Consider the following 20,876-nt stretch of genomic DNA (forward strand, 5'->3'; position numbering starts at 1 on the left):
AGTTCTCCTGGCCCATCCCTAGCAATCTCCCTCCTGTCACGGAAACTGTGTCTATACACATTATTTTTGACAGGACCGGCTTCCTCTACAACTTGCTTTCCCCCCTTAACAAAGTATCAGGAACGCTGCTCCCTACTGTAACACAGCTTTACTTCCTTCTTTCTAATTGCTGCATAGTATTCCACGGCATGGATGTCCCCTAGAGAAAAGGTGTTTCCAACTTTTCGGCTACAGACAAGGCACAACTTTTCCAAAAGCTCCGCAGATGCCCTTCCCACTGCAGAGCTGCAAAGTTTCTTCCGGAAGCACCCGAGTGATAAAACCCGCGAAAAGCACCAGCCAAACGCCAATCCGATAGGAGCCGCTTAGGATCCGGCAACAGCTGTTCTTATTTATTTTACCCCTCAAAGGATTTTATTTTCTTCCCAGAAAAGCAGCTGCCCCTGGTCCGGGCTGGGGGACCAAACAGACCCTTCACCGTGGAACCTCAAGCGCCTGAAACCGAGGCTGTGTCTTTAAGACGCATTCGTTCCTCTGGGAATTGTAGTTTTGCGGAGCAACGGAGCCCCCTTCTCGCCTCACCTCCCTTCTCGATCTGAACGCGCACGCCCTTTAGGAAAGCGCGGCCCTCGCCAGATCTGGGTACCCCGGCAATAAAGGGCAATAAAGAGCTCGGAGTCAGTGTTTTGGGGGAGAACAAGCCGGGACGGGCGGAGGGGTGAAACTACATTTCCCAGGGTGCGCCGCGAAGGGACGAGCAGCCCCGCGTTAAAGAGCCCGCTGCGCGCAACGCCCGGCGGCGGCTGGTAAGTGTGTCCCGGCCGGCCCCCGCTCCGCGCCCCCCAGCGCCCCCCACTGTTTTTCGGCCCTTGCTCTCAGGCCCGCAGGACCGAGCTGGTCCAGTGGCCTCCGGGTTCCCGCTTCGGGAAGAGTGTTGGTGAACTCCGCCGGCGCCCCCGGGGTCTCCTGGCTGTAGGCGCGTCGGGAGGTCCTGCCTCGGTGGGTGGTCCGGGACCGGCCAGCGCGGGGGCACCCGGGGGCGCCTGGGCCGGAGGGTACGAGCCCCGGGGGCCCCTCACCCCGGCGCTGCTGACTTTGCTTTGAGGCCACGTCTCTTGCCTCAGTTTACCCCATCTGGGCTCATCAGTTACGCACGAATCTCGATTATAGGACTTCGGTATAAGTCACTAAGTGATTTTACTCCGAGTCAACGTCTGTCTGTTTATTTTCCGGAAGGCAGATCAGATCCCTTCATGAGCTTGTTCTTTTTTGTTTGTTTGTTTTTACCTTTAAAGCTCTAAAATGCAAAATCCCCGCCCTACCTCTCTTCAAAAAGCATTTATGAAGAGGTTTTATTATTTTATTCTGTCCCTGGCTCCCCTTCCCTATCCAGTTTTCAAGTGGGGAACCTTGGCCGAGCCTGTTAAACTTGGCCTCCGTAGATGAAGCGTTCTTGAAAATGGACAGGATATTGGAATAGAGGTCTGTATTCTCTCTCTCTCTCTTTTTAAATTTTATTTATTCATGAGACACACACACACACACACACACACACACACACACATACAGACACAGGCAGAGGAAGAAGCAGGCCCCATGCAGGGACCCCGATGTGGGACTCAATCCCGGACTCCAGGATCACGCCCTGGGCTGAAGGCAGGTGCTAAACTGCTGAGCCACCCGGAGATCCCGAGGTCTGTATTCTTTTCAAAGTTTTCCGTGAACGTCAGGTGTGACAGAGGGCATAGACTGAAGGAGAGGTGTCCTGTTCCAAGAGGACGGTGAAGAACGTGAACCTTGGTGTTGAACACATTTGGCCTGCCTGTACCAGCTGTATATGACTTTGAGCAGACTGATCTCCTTCAGTTTGTTACCTTATCTGTGTCATTCATGAGTGTGATAAGATCCAATTCCTAGGGCTATTGGAGGAGTCCTGTGAGCTGATTCTGTGGTGTCTTTGGCATTGGTCCCTGTCAAAAGCGCTTCCTGAGCTTCAGCCACCAGTGTCCTTCCACTTTCTGTGTTGTCATAAAATACCCTTTTGGTTGATCTAGCAAGGCATGCTCCTTGATCCTGGCTTGATTTCCCTAGACCTTCCCTGACTTTTTCATCTTCAGGGGCATTTTTGGCCTGAAGAATGTTCAGAGCCTTCACTCCAATCGACTTCAGGGTCAAGTTGAACTCTCCTGTTCCCTTTCCCTGCTGGAGAGAGCTACCACTCATTGAGCCCCCACTGTGATCCACATCTTTTACGTTTTATTTAATACCAGCAGCAGTCTAGGAGGTTGGTATCTTTGGCTTGCAGGGGTGAGGTAACCTGCTCAGAATCACACAGGGAGAGTCAGTTATGGGAACAGAGCCCCCAGGGCTGATCTCAGCCCAGTGCTCTTCTGCCCTAAGTCTCGAGGAGGGTGCAAGTCCAGATTGGCCTGCCCTCTTCCCTCTGGCCAAGATCTGTCACCTGTCCATGTCTCCCAGTCACTATGCTGAGACTAAGATGAGGCTTAGATTTTCAGGGTCATGGGACCCTCCTTGCAGCATTTCTTCCTTACTCTCTTTCAGCATCTTTGCTTGGGACCAAATATCATTACCACCGTTACCTGTATAAAAATTGGAGTGACCCAGGTCCCAGTCTCCTGGCTGCAGCATCCATTAGCCTCTGTAAAGTGGAGACAATAATACTTATCCTGCAGGGGTGTTGTGAGGATGAAAAATCATAGTGTTTTAACTATGGACAGAGTGGTGAGCTCAGTCCCAGGGGCTTTTATCATTAACATTGTCTTCATTTAATTATCACCTTGTATTTGTTTAGGCTTTTATCATAATAGCTAATACACACTGAGCACTTTACATGTATTTACTCCTTTTACTGTTTCCTTGTGCCCACAAAGTAGATAGTGGTTAAGAGAACGGACTCTGGAGAAAAAATGTCTGGCTCAAATTTGGCTGTGCTACCTGCTGGCTGTGAGAGCAAGTTACTTAATCTCTCTGTGCCTCGGTTTCTTAACCTTTGAGGATAAAGGTAGTACTTTGCTGAAATGAAGTTAGAGGTTCTTACCATGATTTTTTTCCTTTGAAGGTGGCAAGAGACAATCTGATATTATACTCCTCACTTTGTTTCAGGTCCTTGGAGAGGCAGAGACCAAGATAGGACTAGACTTGCAAGAGATTTATTGGGGAAAGGGGAAAAAGGGGAGGGAGCTAGAGGAGACAGGGAGAGCTGTCAGGCTGCTGCCTCTGAAGGAGCACCAGAAGAAAGGAAGGGAGGAAGAGAGGGAGGGAGGGAAGGAGTGAAGGAAGGAGGTAGGGTAGGAAGATCTCTGACTGCCTTGCAGTTCTGAGACATTTCTTTTGGGTTGGTGGGGACCCCAGGAGTCAAGGTTGCCTGTCAGAGGATCCCCATCTTGCAAGAATGGGTCTATGTTCATGTCCCTAATGCATGGAGTCATTGATTGGTTGGGAACAGTTGGTGGGAAGTGTGGCCTCCATGTGAACAGGCTGGGGGCATTTGTCAGTTATACTCTGCCACGGGAGGCCTGAGAAGGTTAGGGGTGCTGGAGATCACACAGTGAGTTTGTGGCCAAGCTGGAATTCCTTGAAGCCCCTTTACTGGAAAGGCCAGATGGACATCCTAGGGAATGCCATTTTCCTCAGGTGGCTGGCCAAGGTCTCCAGCTCAGAATTTTCCCTCTGGATTTCCCTCCTGGGCTTAGCAGGAAGCAGAGCAATTTTTGTTAGTGGTAGAGGCTCTCCCTGAAAGCTGGTGGGAGTGTGGGTGTTGCTAAATGGTTGTATCTGTCAGCTCTAACCATAGGCTTAATGGCAGCAGAGTGTGGTATAAAAGGACGTTGCTTCTGTTAGCTCCTAGTGGGAGCGTGGGTTGACTACTGGACACACACTCTGGGCACCCCATCCTCACTCCCCATGCTGAGCTTTGGAAGTCAGAGAGAAGAGGTGGGGTTGGGCTGCTTTGGGGGACAGCAGCTGGACCCCTGCCAGAGGTGGATGCCAGCGTACCTTTGAGGACTTGTCCGCAGATGGTCTTAGGGGGGCTCTGGAGTCACGTTGATTTCTCATCTGGTAGGAGAGAAATGTTGAAGGGGATGGAAGAGGGGAAAGCCATAGCTTAGGCCCACTTTCCCCTCACTTGCTCAGAGTGCCCTGGAAGAAGATGTCTGTCCGGTGGGTTGCAGCCCCCTTCTGGCTTGGAGCTTTTGGGAGGGGAGATCCCTTCTGAGGTCCCTGTAGTGGGCGCTGTTGACACCCCTCCACCAGCTGCTCCCTTCTCCAAGGAATTGCCCTTGGCCTCAGGAGCCTGGGAGGTTAGAACCTCCATCCCTCTCCTCCCCCCTAGCTCACAGGCAATAACTGAAGGATGAGGGACACCCTGGATATACACCGGCAGATGTGAAGGCTTATGTTCGCACTAAACCTGCACACAGTTGTTCGAAGCAGCTCTATTCATGATTCCCCAAACCTGGAAAGAGCCCAGATGTCCTTTGATGGCTGGATGGACACATAGGCCATGGATACCAGTCCACGCAGTAGGATGCTGCTTGGCCAATAAAGAGAAAGTACTACTAATGTGTACAGTCAACTTGGGTGAATCTCAAAGGCATTATGCTGAGTGAAAAAGCCAGTCTTAAAAAATTATTGTCCAGCCGGAGCTATGGAGAGCAGGGTGGTTGTCAGAGGTGAGGGATGGAGGGGGGTGTGCCAAAGGGATAGCATGCAGGAGGTTTTTTGTTGTTGTTTTTTGTTTTGTTTTTTTGTTTTTGTTTTTGTTTTTTGTTTTTTTTTTTTTTTGGTGTGGAAAGTAGTGGTGTCCAGGAAACCTGGGTGGCTCAGTGGTTGAGTGTCTGCCTTTGGTTCAGGTCATGATCCCAAGGTTCTGGGATCAAGTCCCGCATCAGGCTCCCCACAGGGAGCCTGATTCTCTCTCTGCCTATGTCTCTGCCTTTCGATCTCTGTCTCTCATGAATAAATACATAAAATCTTTAAAAAAAAAAAAAAAAAAGAAAGTAGTGGTGCCCACAAGAATCTATACATGTGAGGGGGTTGTTTTTTTTTTAAGAGGGGGAGGGAGAGAGGCAGAGGGAAAGAGAGAGAAAGATCATGACCTGAGCTGAAATCAAGAGTTGGATGCTTAACTGACTGAGCCACCCAGGTGCCCCTATACTTGTGTTAAATTCACAGAACTATGTACCAGAAAGAATCAATTTTAGGGTAAGGTAATTGTTTTCAAAAGTTCACGCACACCTATATCTCTGCCTCAGGGAGCCTCTCTACTTTGAACAGAATGGAGCAGCCGAAGGGGGTCGATTGGACGGTCATCATCCTGACATGCCAGTACAAGGATAGTGTCCACGTCTTCCAGAGAGGTAGGGGACCCTCCCTTCCCACTTTGCCTCTGATGTAGAATCCCCATCAGATACTGATCTGTACCCTTACAGCCCATGAGCCAGGAAGACCTAGGTTCAAGCCCATATTCTGCTTCTTTCTAGCCATGTGACCTCAATAAACATCATGTCATTTCATTAAGACTCAGTTTTTTCATCTGTTAAATGGGACTGGTTGTACTTACCTCATAGAGTTGGGTGAAGATCTAATGAGCTACTCCATGAAAAGCTAACTAAGTGTTTACTTTGGCAGCGCATATGCTGAAATTGGAACCACACAGAGAAGTTACCATGGCTTCTCTGCAAGGATGACATGCACGTTTGTGAAGCATTCTATATTTTTTCACAAATACTGAATCATTATGTTGTGCAGTGGAAACTAATATAATGTTACATGCCAGTTATACCTCAATTAAAAAGAAGCTCCTAAGTCAAAGAAGAGAAAGTAATGACTATCAGTAGATTTGCTCTAGATGCTTTGGAACAAGGTGGGGAGGTTGGGGGCCAGTCCCAGCTTGTGTTCTGACCACAGAGCTGGAAGTGCGACAGAAGCGGGAGCAGATCCCGGCCAGGACACTGTTACTGGCTGTGGAGGACCCTGAGACGCGTGTGGGCAGCGGAGGAGCCACCCTCAATGCCCTGCTGGTGGCTGCTGAACACCTGAGTGCCCGGGCAGGCTTCACCGTGAGTGCTCATGACATGTTATCCTCTGCCACAGGTCCTGGTCCAAACAGGGATGGGGGCTCAAGACAGATTGTTTCCAGGGTCACCAGCTCTTTGGGCTCCATCACCTATCCAGTTCAGCATTTGGTACCAATTTCTGTACCCATAGATTGGACAGACTCATCAGGTGGGGTAGAAGTCAGGACTGGACTTTCTAGTGCTTTTAGAACATCAGAGCCAGTACCTCAGAATTAGGCTTTCCGGCTTCTCTTGAAAACTTCCGTCTTACTATCCTGGCCTCTCCTTCCCCCATGGCAACTGTTTGCTGGAACTAGGATATAGCTTCTCCTTTGTGTGGGCACAGGGGTCAGTGTTCCCAGTGGGCCAGGTCCCCCCAACACACAGCCCCTTCGCTCAGTCACCTTGTCCTCAAGGCACCCTGGGTGGTCACAGGAATGGACATGCTCTGGTGATGGATGTGGCACTGGCAGGGAAGGACAGCACTGTGTGGTTGCCATGGAGCTGACTTACCGTGAGTCACCCAGCTAGCCTCACATTCTTGCCTATAGCTTCCCCTAAAAAACAGGGACAGAGGAGTGTCCCAGGTGGAGGGCCAGTAGGCTCTTTTATTGAGGAGGGGGCAGGGCTGCCCCTTGCCTGCCTGTGGCCATTGGTCCTGACCTTGTCTTTTCTTCCTTTGGTACTGAGTGGATTTGTGTTGGGGTCTCTCCCTGGAGAAGAGGACAATGTCCTTGGGTGCCATCTGCCCAGGATTCTGTCAACAGGGCTCTTCACTTTTGACAGGTGGTGACATCTGATGTCCTGCACTCCGCCTGGATCCTTATCCTGCACATGGTTAGTAGAGGGCCATGTATGTCTTCAGGGGCCATGCAGAAGGCTGAAACCATTGATCCTTGGGGTTAGATAGGTCTTCTATCTTCGTGTTTGTGCAAGATGCTCATTGTGCAACTCCAAAAGAATCAGAATCAGAATCGATCCAAAGGTCTAGAAATAGGGAGCAGGCTGTATATATGCAGCGTATCCCCCTGGCGGACTGTAGACAGTGATTTAAAAGTCCAGCTAACTCGGATCCCTGGGTGGCTCAGCGGTTTGGTGCCTGCCTTTGGCCCAGGGCGCAATCCTGGAGCCCCGGGATTGAGTCCCTCCATGGAGCCTGCTTCTCCCTCTGCCTGTGTCTCTGCCTCTCTCTCTCTCTCTCTCTCTCTCTATGTCTATCATGAATAAATAAATAAAATCCTAAAAAAAAAAAGTCCAACTAGCTCTATGCATTGACCTGGAAAGAGACTTAACAGCTCTGTGACATTGGACAAGTCACTTGATCCTTTCTTTCTAGGTATTAGTTTCATCATCTGTAAAATGAGGTTGGCAACAGTTTCTACTTCATGGGGAAGTGCTGAGACGATCCACGGTAAATGCTTAAACGGGGCCTGGCCTGGCTCACTCTGAACATTCAGGGAATGTTTTCACTGTTTAGTGGGAAAAGTCAGCCACACAAGTTTATATACATTGATCTCAGCTTTTTTTTTTTTTTTTTTAATTTTTATTTTATTTATGATAGTCACAGAGAGAGAGAGAGAGAGAGAGAGGCAGAGACACAGGCAGAGGGAGAAGCAGGCTCCATGCACCGGGAGCCCGATGTGGGACTCGATCCCGGGTCTCCAGGATCGCGCCCTAGGCCAAAGGCAGGCGCCAAACCGCTGCGCCACCCAGGGATCCCTGATCTCAGCTTTTTAATTGGAAACTTTTTGCTAAACTTTCTTCAGCCATTCTTTTTGTTTGTTTAGATTTTTATTTTTATTTTATTTTTTTAAAGATTCCATTTATTTATTCATGAGAGACACAGAGAGATGCAGAGACACAGGCAGAGGGAGAAGCAGGCTCCATGCAGGGAACCAGATGCAAGACTCGATTCCAGGACCCCAGGATCATGCCCTAGGCGAAAGGCAGATGCTCAACCACTGAGCCACCCAGGCGTCTGTCTGTCTGTCTATCTATCTATCTATCTATCTATCTATCTATCTATTTCTTATTTATTTAAAGATTTTATTTATTTGTTCCTGAGAGACACACAAAGAGGCAGAGACATAGGCAGAGGGAGAAGCAGGCTCTCTATGGGGAGTTTGATGCGGGACTCAATCCCAGGACCTTGGAGTCACAATCTGAGCCACAGGCAGATGCTCAACCACTGAGACACCCAGGTGCCCCGGCTGTATGTTTTATAAAGAAACTTATATTGGAACAAGGCAAAACCTGTTATTTTACATATTCCCTAAGGCTGGTTTTGACCTCTAATTACCAAGTTGAGTATAACAGAGACTATATATGGCCCCCTAGCCCAAAATGCTGTCTGTCCCTTTAAGATCGGTGATTCAGAACAGGAAGTCCATAACTAGGACTACATATTATGGTGTCTCCTGATCTGACTGGGGCCCCCCATATGTGGGGTGACCTGATCGAGTGGAAGCTGGAGGTGCAGACGGTGAAAGAATTCACTTGAGGTAGAACAAAGGAGATAGAAATTTACTGAATATACCCCAAGGGAGCAGTGGGATATTGAGCACTGAGCCACCCAGGTGTCTCTAAGATTTATTAATTTATTTTAGAGAGAAAGAGAATGCACATACACACTACACACACACACATGATCTAGGGAAAGGGCAGAGGGAGAGAATTTTAAGCAGATTCCCTGCTAAGCGTGGAGCCTGATGGGGGCTTGATCTCATGATCCTGAGATCATGACCTGAGCCAAAATCAAGAGTCAGTCACTGAACCACTTAACCAGCTGAGCTACTCAGGTGCCCCTTGTTTAGATTAAACAAAAAAAAAAAGTAATCTCTATACCCAACAGGGGGCTGTAACTTACAACCTCGAGATCAAGAGTCCCATGCTCTACCAACTGAGCCAACCAGATGCCCTTTTCATTGGAATTTTGGTTAAGATGAGGATAGATCCATGATATGGAAGAAATAATATGGAAAGAAGCCTTTGCAAACTTTGCCCAGATTCCCCCAGTGATGATATTTTTGAGAACTATAGTATAACCACAGCTAGGATATTGAAATTGATTTAATTCCCAATCTTTTCCCCTAGTTTTACTTGTGTGAGTGTATGTGTGTGTGTGTGTGTGTGTGTGTGTGTGTGTGTGTATGTATGTATTAAGTTCTTTTGTCTCCATCTTCTTATAATCTCATTAAAAAATTAAAGGAAAACCTGCAAGGATATAGCTCAAAATGAAGGCAATGGCTTTTATCCCTGAGGAATTGTTTTCTTCTTGCAGATCTGCATTTTCTAATTTTTCACCGTAATCACATAGTCGAAAACATTATAAGAGAAAACACATTTTATTTTATTTTAAGATTTTAAGTAATCTCTATACCCAAAGTGGGGCTTGAACTCCACACACACACAAAATCCCAAGATCGAGTTGAATGCTCCACTGACTGAGCCAGCCAGGCACTCCAAGAAAACACATTTAAAAAGTCTAGCTTGATGGTTTCCTGCCTTTGCACAGCTGTCCCCAGGCTCTCTAACCCAAGGGTTCTTTCTCCTGTCCCTGCTCCCTCCCTAGGGCCGAGATTTCCCTTTGGATGACTGTGGCAGGGCCTTCACCTGCCTCCCTGTGGAGAACCCCCAGGCTCCGGTAGAGGCTGTCGTCTGCAATCTGGACTGCTTGCTGGACATCATGAGTCATCGGGTAAGGCTGGCGGTGACCATGGGGCCTCATGGCAGAGAGAACCACACCTTTCCTACTGCATCACCAGCTATGTAGTCTGTGTTGGTGCAGACAGGAGGCACCAGGAAGAACGGCTTTGGAGGTACCTGGAGTTAGAGCTTCAGGAAGTTCATCTTGGCCATGCCGGTGGGAAGGCATGGTCCTCAGAGTAGAGGGAAGGACCAGCCTTGGCACCACAGGGCAGGAGAGGCCCCATTACCTCAGCAGCCAGAGTCCTGGACAGGATGGCCACTGGAGTGCACACAAGTCAAGACGGGGTTGTGTGGGAGCAGAGGGAGGGCTGGGCCAGGCCACCAGCGGCATTCTCTCTCTCCTCCACAGCTGGGCCCGGGCTCCCCACCAGGTGTATGGGTTTGCAGCACCGACATGCTGCTGTCTGTTCCTCTGGACCCAGGTGAGCCTGAGAAGGCTTGGGACTGCCTCCCCCAGCCCCAGGCAGACACCTGTCTTCCTTGGTCTCCGGGCCTGGCCTGCTGCCCTGCTCAGAAGGGAAGCTGTAGGGTGTAGAGCCTGAAGCCCAGACCCAGAGGCAGGGCTTCCCTTCCGCAACTGGGTTCTGTCTGCCTGGCTATCAAATGGAGACCCCTAGCCCTCCCTCTTCGGCCCTGCCGGGCTCTGTGGAAGAATTTTGGGAGGGGAGGTATTGTCCTTCTCCCAAACGAATCTCCATTTGGCTTTGAAAACCATATTCCCTTTAGAGGTGTCTGGATGCCACTTGCCCTGAGCTCAACCCCCTTGCCTTGGGTTGGAGCCCTCAGGGAACCTCCTCACTGCCTCAATCACAGGGATCAGCTGGGACAACTTCCGGGGAGCCAGAGTGATTGCCCTTCCAGGGAGCATGGCCTATGCCCAGAACCATGGTGTTTACCTCACCGACTCCCAGGTAGTGTCCCTGGGGCAGCGCTGTGGGCAGCTGGACCATCAGGGTTGGCCTCCTAGTCCTATGCTTGGGGGAGCCTGTCCTCCTGGACTTCCTGGCATGGTCTGGATTTGGAGGAGTTCCCCTCCAAACAGCCCTTGGGCTCACTCAGTATTTTGCTAAACAAGAATTGTCCACTGGCCATGTGAATGGTTCTGTTCTTGGGTCCGTGAAGACATTCAAAGCCTGCCCTCTACCATCGGGGGGTGGGGGTCGCTGGCACTCGTGTCCCTGGGAGCACACTAATACCTGTCAGATTTCTGTCCTACGTTTTCATTTGGAGCACACCTTACCATGCCCTCCTTGCTGATCCTCTTTTGGTCCTTTCCCTAACTCTGTTTTCTCCCTCCCACATAGGGCTTTGTTTTGGATATTTACTACCAGGGCACGGAGGCAGAGATACAACTGTGTGCCAGGCCGGATGGGCGAGTGCCACTGGTACAGCTGCCAGACCCACGCCGGGGGCTTTGGAGACCTTATGGGAAGAGGAAGGGAATATTTGCCTTCCTGCTCAGGGCAGAGCTCTGCTCCTTCCAGAAGATTCTGGGGGCAGGCTAGAACCAGAATCTGAGTAAGGTCTAGAACTGGCATTCGGGGGAGCAAGTAGAGCTAGAATCTGAGGAAGGTGTGGCCTTGGAATTCAGGGTCTTGTCTTGAACCAGAAAGGCTAGAACCGGAATGTGAGTAGTTTCTGGAATGCAGTTGGGAGGAAGTCTAGAATCTGACTTGGGGGATCCTTCTAGACCGAAAGACAAGGATAAGACTATTGGGTCAGGGTTTGGGACTGGACTTGGGGAAGATAGGGAACTATTTCTCGTTCTCTATCTCTAGTTCAGGAAGGCCTGAAAATTGAGGGGGGTCCCAGAACGTGCCTGTCGAGTGATCCCTGAGTGGGAGCCACTCCCAGTACACCTGGAGCCTGGGTGCTGGAGTGGCCCAGAGACAGAGCGCTCTGCCTGGTATGGCAGCCAACCTTGCCTAGCTCGTCTGCATGTGCCCTTCCCAGCTCAGGCCGAAGCCTGGCCCCAGTGTCCCCCCAGCTGACCCTGACCTCTTCAGGTCTCCGGGGTTGCCTTCTTCTCTGCGGAGACTGCTGAGCACCTCCTGGCCACCCATGTGAGCCCACCCTTGGATGCCTGCACCTACATGGGCTTGGACTCTGGAGCCCGGCCTGTCCAGGTGACTGGGGGTGTGGGCAGGGGTCCCCTGGCCTTAGACAGAGGCCCTGACGCTGACAGCCTAGTCGTGTGGCCTTCGGCCAGTCCCTTTCCCTCCCTGGATCAGCGTTTCTGGGACTGTCCCAGCTCCGCCTAGGAACCTTTCCAATAGCTGTGCTTCCTACCCTTGCCCCAGCTGTCTCTCTTTTTCGACATCCTGCTCTGCATGGCTCGGAATGTGAACAGGGAGGACTTCCTGTCAGGACATCCCCCGGAGATGGGGCAAGGTGACTCAGACATCGCAGGTTATCTGCAGGCTGCCCGGGCTGAGCTGTGGAGGGAGCTTCGCGATCAGCCCCTCACCATGGGTGGGTACTGCCCGTTGGCTCTCTGGGGTGGGGCAACAGGAGTGAGGACCCTAGGAACAGGCAGGCCTAGTGCATGCCGGACAATTCCCCTCTCCCAAACCAGAGCCGATAACTCTCTTCTCTTCTTCCTTTGCCTCATTCCTGGGCTCCAGTTCCAGTCTTTCTACTTTCATGCCATGTGACTTGGACAGTGGCTGAGCCTCTGGATCTCAACTTTCCCACTGGCACAATGGGCTCATTGGCATTCCTGCCTTCCCAGGGCCTGATTAAGAATGTGTTCTAAAAAAAAAAAAAAAAAGAATGTGTTCTGGTGGGAGGTGGCCTGGCGGCAGAGCTGCAGCAAGCATGGGGTTGGGGTCAGTTCTTGTATCTTTACAGCTTACGTCCCTGATGGCAGCTACAGCTACATGACCAGCTCAGCCAGTGAGTTCCTGTATAGCCTCACGTTCCCAGGGGCTCCCAGTGCGCAGGTAGTGCACTCCCAGGTGGAGGTAAGACCTGCCGGGAGGGAGGTGCACCTGCCGGGTGCCTGCAGACAGGTGGGGCAGGGGCTTCAGGAAAGGGAAAGAAAAGCCCATGCTTGGAACAGACCACCTAGGAGTGTAGGCATCGTTATTCTTGTTCACATGAGGGAGGCTCAGGAGCCTCAGCGAGAGGTGAGGTGGCTTGCCTGAAGTCAGCCGATAGGTGGCCAAGTCAGAACTCTACCTCCAGGTCTGCCTGACTGAGAAACTAGAGAAGACGCCCTCCACGCTTTCTGCAGGGTCTGCCTGGGGAGACAGCACATGTGGGGTGATGGGCTGAGGAGGGGGGCGGGGTGAGTTTGTAGGTGGCCCTCGGGGTGGCAGGGATGGGGGTGGTTGGATGGGTTGGAGAGGATTTCTGGGAGAGCCGTCAGCTGCTGGGACCTCCGTTAACTGAGCGCAGACTCGCTCTGGAGGAGAACGCGGGCAGAGCGTGCCGGTGGGGGAGCAGCATGAACAAGGTGGGATGGGAGTTGGCGTGAGGTCGGGCCAGGGCAGAGAGATCTGGCTGGTCATCAGACTCGGGGAGCTGCAGAAATTCGGGCTGGGGCCTTCCTTGGATGCGGAGGGGTTGGGCAGCCCTGGGCCCTGGCCCCTCACGACCTCCTCCCTGGCTTCACAGGAGCCGCAGCTCCTGGGGGCTGAGAGCTCTGTGGTCAGCTGCCTGCTGGAGGGCCCTGTCCAGCTGGGTCCTGGGAGTGTCCTGCAGCACTGCCACCTTCAGGTGAGGCCCGAGAGCAGGGCCAGAGGGAGGGCAGGCTACAGGGGCCGGGGCCTGTGTGTGTTGGCGGGGGTAACTAAGAGCCATGCTAGGATGCCTGACTTTTCTTCTCCCAGGGCCCTGTTCACATTGGTACCGGCTGCTTGGTGAGTGGCCTCGATGCGGCCCAGTGTGAGGCACTGCATGGCTTGGAGCTGCACGACCTCGTCTTGCAGGGACATCATGTGCGGCTGCATGGCGCTCCCAGCCGAGTCTTCACGGTCTTTGGCCGTCTGGACAGCTGGGAGGTAGGTGTCCACCTGACCTCCCTCCTTGTTTGCTCTGTGTGGCGGGCTGGGTGGGGACTTTTATGCCCATGCTGCAGGCCAGACACAGGTTCAGAGAGGGTGGTGACCGCCTTGGACTGCAGAGCCAGGTATGGGGGATTGGGCCTAGAGGCAGGATACCGCTCCGGGTTCCTGAACTGGGCAGGCGCAGTGAGCCTCCAGGGCTTGATGCGGTGTTTCAGAACTTGCTCGTGTATGTTCCCCTCTCCCTTCCTGTCCCCTCTGGCCTTCATGTCCATAACCCCCTTCTGTGGCCCCGGGAACCCTGACTGCCTCCTCCTCTTCCCCCAGAGACGGGGGACAGGCACGTATCTCAACATGTCCTGGAGTGAATTCTTCCAGAAGACAGGTGTTCGGTAAGGCGGATGGTCCCGCCGGGCCTCCATGGGCTGAGGCAGCCAGGGTGGCTGCTTCCCTGAGGCTCATCCCTGCCCTTGTTCCTGCCCCAGAACAGCACCCGGCCGCCCAGCCATCCCTGGGCCTGGGGTTGTTTTGGGCAGCCTCATTTGCCCCAGCACCTTCCTGGGCAACTCCAAATTCCCACCCAGGATTGGGGATTTTGTTCACTGGTCTGGGAAAGGAGGCAAGGCAGCTGGGCCTCCATCTCTGAATTGTCCACTTGGGCTGCCTTAGAGGAATCTGTCCTGTCCCCATGAATGAGTCAACTCCCAGCTGATAGGCGGTCAGAGCTTGGTGACCAGAGCTTGCCCTTGCTTCTGCCCTAATGTGCCTTTTCCCCACATCAGAGCCTGGGATCTGTGGGATCCAGACACGCCCCCTGCAGAGCGTTGCCTTCTTGGTGCCCGCCTCTTTCCTGTGCTCCACCCCTCGAGGACCCTGGGACCCCAGGACATGCTGTGGATGCTGGATCCCCAGGAGGATGGGGGCAAGGCCCTGCGGGCCTGGCGAGCCTGTTGGCGTCTGTCGTGGGAGCAGCTGCAGCCATGCCTGGACCGGGCTGCCACACTGGCCTTCCGCCGGGACCTGTTCTTCCGCCAGGCCCTGCTTAAGGCGAGGCATGTGCTGGAGGCCCGGCAGGATCTCAGCCTGCGCCCGCTGATCCGGGCTGCTGTCCGAGAGGGCTGTCCCAGGCCCCTGCTGGCCACACTGGACCAGGGTGAGTGTGCTGGAAAGCCAGTCCCAGTGTCACCTGCCCTACTTGCCATCTGGGTCATTAATCTGAGGGTACTAGGGAGCCATGAGACTTTAAAGCAGGGGAGAGATACAGTGGAGCGTACTCATAACTTTCTGGGAAGTTTCATCCCTGTCAGTGGGGGGTTTGATGAGAGGCTGAGGCCTGGGGCTGAGCCTTGGGGTCCTATGAGCATCAGCAAACCCTGCGTGTTTTGCAGTGGGCTGGGATGTGGCTGGCTGGATCTGGGGGTCCAGGCACACTGGCGGGGGGGCTCAGCCTTAGCCTCATGGCTAAGCCACTTAAGTTGGTGGGTGGTGGGACTGAGACTAAACCCATGTGGTTTGACCCTGGAGCCTCAGCTCGTAACAACTATGGACATCTGGGTGAGGGGTGAAGAGACACATCTGGGATGGGGCTGATGAGAAGACAGTTTCTGCACACAGAAGTGAGGAACACTCATAGGCAAAGGATACATCTTGGGCAAAGGTGAAGAGGTGTGAGGGACCTGGAGTGTTTAGGGATTGCTGAGTAGTCTTCTGGGGGCAGAGAACTCTGGGGGCAAGCTCCTTCCCCCACCAGGTGACACCTGGTGTCTCAGTTGCAGCTGCTGCAGGAGACCCTGGTGTGGCAGCCCGGGCTCTGGCCTGTGTGGCGGATGTACTGGGCTGCATGGCAGAGGGCCAAGGGGGCTTACGGAGTGGGCCAGCTGCCAACCCTGAGTGGATGCGGCCCTTCTCATACCTGGAGTGTGGGGACCTGGCTGGGGGTGTGCAGGCGCTTGCCCAGGAGCGGGACAAGTGGCTGAGCAGGTGGGTGCTAATGATCTTGAAACCTTTGGAGAAGTCCCTGGCCATCTCTGGAGGTAGAAACCCACAGAGGTAGGGTGTCCTACCCAGGGTTACCCAGGGCAGTCAGGTCCCCAGACCCAGGCAGTCCACCCCCAGCTTGGGGCTCCAGTCACCATCTCTCCCTTCCCTCTTGGCAGGCCAGCCCTGCTTGTGCGAGCTGCCCGCCACTACGAGGGAGCTGGGCAGATTTTGATCCGCCAGGCTGTGATGTCAGCCCAGCACTTTGTCTCCACGGAGCCAGTAGAGCTGCCAGCACCTGGGCAATGGGTGGTGGCTGAGTGCCCGGCTCGTGTGGATTTCTCTGGTGAGCCCCTTGTGGGGGCTGGGGGTGAGGACAGCCACCCCAGAGCTGGGCTGGCAGCTCTTGTGACCAACTTGGTCTTGTCGAATTGCCAAAGGTGGCTGGAGTGACACGCCACCCCTCGCCTATGAGCTTGGTGGGGCAGTACTGGGTTTGGCTGTACGAGTGGATGGCCGCAGGCCCATCGGGGCCAGGGCACGCCGCATCCCGGAGCCTGAGCTGTGGCTGGCAGTGGGGCCTCGGCAGGACAAGATGGCCATGAAGATCGTGTGCTGGAGCCTAGATGACCTGCAGGATTACTGCCAGCCTCATGCCCCAGGTCAGGGCACTTGTGGGGATGGCACTCATAGCCAGCTGAGGGATGGGGGCAGAACCTTGAAGGCCCTGCAGGCCACAGAGGCTTGGCCTGAGGGTGAGCCAGTCTGGTGGAGGAGCCCTGAAGCCCACCATCCTGCCTAGGTGCATACTGGCCCAGGAGGTAGGGCTGGGCACATCTGCCTCTGCTGGGAGACCAGAGGCCCTTTTATGGCCTAGAGATGGGGCCTACAATACTGCTGGGCTTTTGTCCCCTAGTGAGCCCCATGTTGGGCGGGCAATAGTGGAGGTAGCTTAGGGTATCTGCTTCTGCCCTTGGAGACCAAATTCCTTGCTGGTCCTTCTGCAGGGGCTCTGCTGAAGGCAGCCTTCATCTGTGCGGGGATTGTGCATGTCAGCTCCAAGCTTTCACTGAGAGAGCAGCTGCTGCATACCTTCGGGGGTGGCTTCGAGCTGCACACCTGGTCTGAGCTGCCCCATGGCTCTGGTCTTGGTGAGCAGGCCCTGTCTCCCCGCTGTCCAAAGTGCATCCCTCCCTGGCCTCTGCCCAGCAGAGGGAGTGGGTAGGGCAGGACTGGGTTAGGCAGAGCTGGTTCATGGCTGGCACCTTCCTCTGCATCCTGCAGGCACAAGCAGCATCCTGGCAGGCACAGCCCTGGCTGCCTTGCAGAGGGCTGCGGGCCGGCTCGTGGGCACAGAGGCCCTGATCCATGCAGTGCTCCACCTGGAACAGGTGCTCACCACAGGTACAAGACTGCCCTGGGGCAGGAGGGAGGTCATGGGTATTTTCCTAGGGCCCTCCAGGGGCTCCCTGGACTTGCAGACAGCCACGTAAGTGTACTACTCCTTAAATTGGTTAGAAAGTCTTCCTTACCAATCTGATCCCTTCTGGTGGTTTTCAATTTGAAATGTTTCTACCTACAAGGGCTTGATGCTTTAGGAGCACCTATTAAGTGCTAGACTATGTGCTGCACCTTTCATGTGTCTTATTAGGTACCCATTATGCCAGGTGCTGTTCCTCATTCTTTCCCCACCTAGGACTGTCCCTCATTATAGGGCTGGGCAAAGGTGGGTTTGGGATAGGGGACAGAACTTTAAGCTTGCCTTCTGGCAACTTGCCCGTCCCATGGGCTGTGGTCATTTGTGCCCTCCACTACCATATGGAGCAGGGAAAAGAGAGCCAGTACATGGCTGGGATCATAATGGAACATTACTAACACCTTCCTCCTCCACGCCACCATGCCCCCTTGGAATCCATGCACGAGGGAGAGCAGCTGGAGGTTTGTCTGACTCCAGATCATATGGCACTCTGGTCACTTCAGGATGCAGGGCCTCACCTGCATGATGCCAAGAGGGAAGCTGCTGCAAAAGACCAATAGACACCTGACTTTGGTATCTCCTCCAGGCACTCTGTAGCCCAGCCTCCTCCTTTCGTTGCCATGATTCACACCCCAGAATGCGTAGTCATTAGCAAAAGGGGCAGCCTTTTCACTTTCCTTCTGAGGCATACTATTCAAATCCTTCAATTTGGTCAATTGACAACAATTTATTAAGTATCCACTCAGTGTTGGGCCCTGAGGATAAAATGAGCAACAACAGGGTCCTTGCTCTCAGAAGTCTATAGTCTATTGGAGACAGATCTTAATCAATAACCACTCAAATGAATGTATAATTACAAGCTGTGCTAAGTGCTCTGAAGGAGAAGGGTGCTGGTAAGGAGTTCTTGACATTTGGGGCCCGACACCAACCACCAGGTTTTGGCTGTAAAGTTCCAGATGCCTCCTGGCATTGGCATTTTGTACTTGCAGGCCCTTCCCCAGATATGAAAGGCCTATCCCAGAATTATCTCAGGTAGTGTCACTTTTATATAGCTGCAAGAGGAAAAGAGATCCAAACCTTTCATTGCTAAAGCAAGATGTGAACAAGCTCTTTCAAGTTTAACAAGAGGTGCTGAAAGGCTGATTTCTAACATCAGTACCCTTTATTAGAAAAGACAGGGTGCAGAGGCCTGTTAGGCTCCAGGGAAAGTCCTATGTCATCTCTCCTTGAGGGGAGAAGTTTACTGTTAGGTCTCATCCTTTGATGTGGGTTACCCAATTCCAATTACACACTGGGTCTGCAACAAGACTCAGGTCTTGTGAATTCCACTTGGCTTGAGAGTGAAACCTTTTCCCTGTGCTGGGCTGGTCCCGTTCCCTGGTCTGGGGGCAGAAGCTGCATAGCTCACCTGGCCCAGCCTGAGTGGGGTTAGCTGTCTTCCTATGCTGGTCCCTGCCAGGGGTGCAAGGCTGGGAGCCAGAAGATGAGCCAGATAGTCTCCAAAAGTGATGGGACCTTGGGCTTGCAGGAGGTGGCTGGCAGGACCAAGTGGGTGGTCTAATGCCTGGCATCAAGGTGGGGCACTCTCGGGCTCAGCTGCCACTGAAGGTGGAGGTGGAAGAGATCACTGTGCCTGAGGGCTTTGTCCAGAAGCTCAATGACCACCTGCTCCTGGTGTACACTGGCAAGACCCGGCTGGCACGGAATCTGCTGCAGGTGAGCCCTGGCCCTAGGGGGAAGGAGGCAGGCAGCTGGCTCAGGTGGGCCCAGATCCCTACTGCATCCCTCCTGCCCCATCTGCAGGATGTGCTGAGGAGCTGGTATGCCCGGCTGCCTGCCGTCGTGCAGAATGCCCACAGCCTAGTACGGCACACCGAGGAATGTGCTGAAGCCTTCCGCCAAGGTGAGGTGCTTTTTGCCTGGGTCTCAGGGCACTAGGAGTACCTTGTGGTGTGTGGGCCTGAGGCCAGGAACTTTTGCAGGCTTTGCATAGGCTTCATGTATGAGGCCCCTGGGGGCAGAAGCCTACTGTCTTGTCCTCTGCAGGGTCTTACACTTATGTAGGGGCCATATCTTAGGATAACACATGCATCAGGAGGAAGGCCTCCAGCCCCAACTACCAGGCAGCAGCCTGGGGAGGAGGCTCATCCCCATTGTTGAGCTCCAGTCAGCTGATCAGGGTTCCATGTGTGTGGCTACAGTTGACTCGATACTGTACAGGGCACCATGCCGGCTGCTCTATGCACTTTAGTCCTCGAACAACCCTGTTTTCAGCCAGTACTGGGTCTAGGTTTTTAATCATGAAACTGGTTACATAGTGCCTATTGGCACCTCATTCAGTCTACAAATGGGTGTTGAATGAATATCCTGCCTCATGCATGCCGCTCCCCTTTCTGCCCCCTTCTCAGGGAGCCTGCCTCTGCTGGGCCAGTGCCTGACCACATACTGGGAGCAAAAGAAGCTCATGGCTCCAGGTTGTGAGCCCTTGGCTGTACGGCGTATCATGGATGTCCTGGCTCCCCACGTGCATGGCCAGAGCCTGGCAGGGGCAGGTGGCGGGGGTTTTCTCTATCTGTTGACCAAGGAGCCACGGCAAAAGGAGACTCTGGAGGCTGTCCTGGCCAAGACTGAGGTACCTGATGGTGTTGGGGGTGTGGTAGAGGACAGGAGCCCTCACTGTAGCCCACCACTAACCAGGGACTACAGGGCAAGTCCCCCTCACCACATTGCAGCATGTGGTTTGTGGCCTGATTCTTGCCTGGAGCCTCCTGTCCTCTAAACACCTTGTCTTTTGGTCCCAGGGCCTTGGGAACTACAGTGTACACCTGGTGGAAGTGGACACTCAGGGCCTGAGCCTGAAGCTGCTGGGGGATGAGACCTCAACCTGATGTTCCTTCCCAGAAAGCTTATCCCTCTGTAAGAGGAGAAAACCTGGAGCTACAGTGGCCCCACCTTTTCTTCCCCCAAGGGAGTGTCAGCCTTCTACTCTTTACCTACCCTTTTGTGAATCTGCTCCCAAAGGAAGCCAGCCAACGTGAGTTTGGTCACAACCTTTTCTGGAGCTTGGTGAAACAGATGGTGCCTGGGAATAGGACTGTGATCTCCTGGTTGACCATGGCCTAGGTGAGGCCTCTGCTCCATCTGAACATAGGAAAGTCCTAAGCTCAGTGTCTCATGTAGCCTTTACAAATCCATGGCCCACCTTGGGCTTTGGCCTCCTCATTCTCCATAAGGGCCCGAAGAAGGAGTGGCAACCTGCTTTAGCAGATGGCTGGGGTCCCTTGATAAGGGCAACCCTGAAGAAGCTCATTGAGGCATTTCCTGTGGCCTTCCTTAGAGGTCAGGCTTCTGTTTGAGAAGAGTTATCCTGTTCAACACTCAGTCCTAGGATGACTTGATGGGGGAGTGGGAAAAGGGGTAGGGGCTCATACTCCTTGTTTGTGGCCATGAGCCAATGCGGTCTTACAGCAAGTCACTGCTAATAGAGGCCTTAACCATTAAAACTGCAGACTATGCCACATGACCCAGTGCCTATGGGTAGTTGGTTCTCAGGATTGCAACTTTCTTGGAATAAATTTGCTCTGCCCTTCCAGGTTGTTTTCATAAAGCTTTTTTTTTTGTTCCTAC

The 20,876-nt window shown here is 53.2% G+C and overlaps 1 protein-coding gene and 1 non-coding gene across 5 annotated transcripts; both read left to right on the plus strand.

Annotated features, from left to right (window-relative positions):
* The first annotated feature begins 658 nt into the window (after positions 1-658).
* On the plus strand, positions 659-20,841 carry FCSK (fucose kinase). 4 transcript variants are annotated; one of them, XM_041770961.1, is made up of 24 exons: positions 659-806; positions 5,277-5,381; positions 5,932-6,083; positions 6,867-6,917; positions 9,652-9,777; positions 10,138-10,210; positions 10,602-10,699; positions 11,093-11,173; positions 11,795-11,914; positions 12,089-12,179; positions 12,639-12,751; positions 13,407-13,508; positions 13,622-13,792; positions 14,123-14,187; positions 14,578-14,948; positions 15,565-15,775; positions 15,952-16,118; positions 16,213-16,434; positions 16,780-16,923; positions 17,057-17,176; positions 18,778-18,965; positions 19,053-19,152; positions 19,658-19,881; positions 20,051-20,841. In XM_041770961.1, exons 2-24 carry the CDS (start codon positions 5,300-5,302, stop codon positions 20,135-20,137), a joined length of 3,159 nt encoding a protein of 1,052 aa, XP_041626895.1. In that variant the 5' UTR covers positions 659-806; positions 5,277-5,299; the 3' UTR covers positions 20,138-20,841. The 4 variants fall into 4 exon arrangements, with proteins under 4 accessions (XP_041626895.1, XP_041626893.1, XP_041626894.1 ...); XM_041770959.1 differs by having other exon boundaries at positions 660-806; positions 12,089-12,260; XM_041770960.1 differs by having other exon boundaries at positions 660-806; positions 12,089-12,260; positions 15,571-15,775.
* On the plus strand, positions 5,637-5,742 carry LOC121501040. The gene has a single exon (XR_005990489.1). It is a non-coding gene; the product is annotated as a U6 spliceosomal RNA (small nuclear RNA).
* Positions 20,842-20,876: the final 35 nt, after the last annotated feature.

This window comes from Vulpes lagopus, chromosome 10, assembly GCF_018345385.1.
Source record: "Vulpes lagopus strain Blue_001 chromosome 10, ASM1834538v1, whole genome shotgun sequence".
NCBI lineage: Eukaryota > Metazoa > Chordata > Mammalia > Carnivora > Canidae > Vulpes > Vulpes lagopus.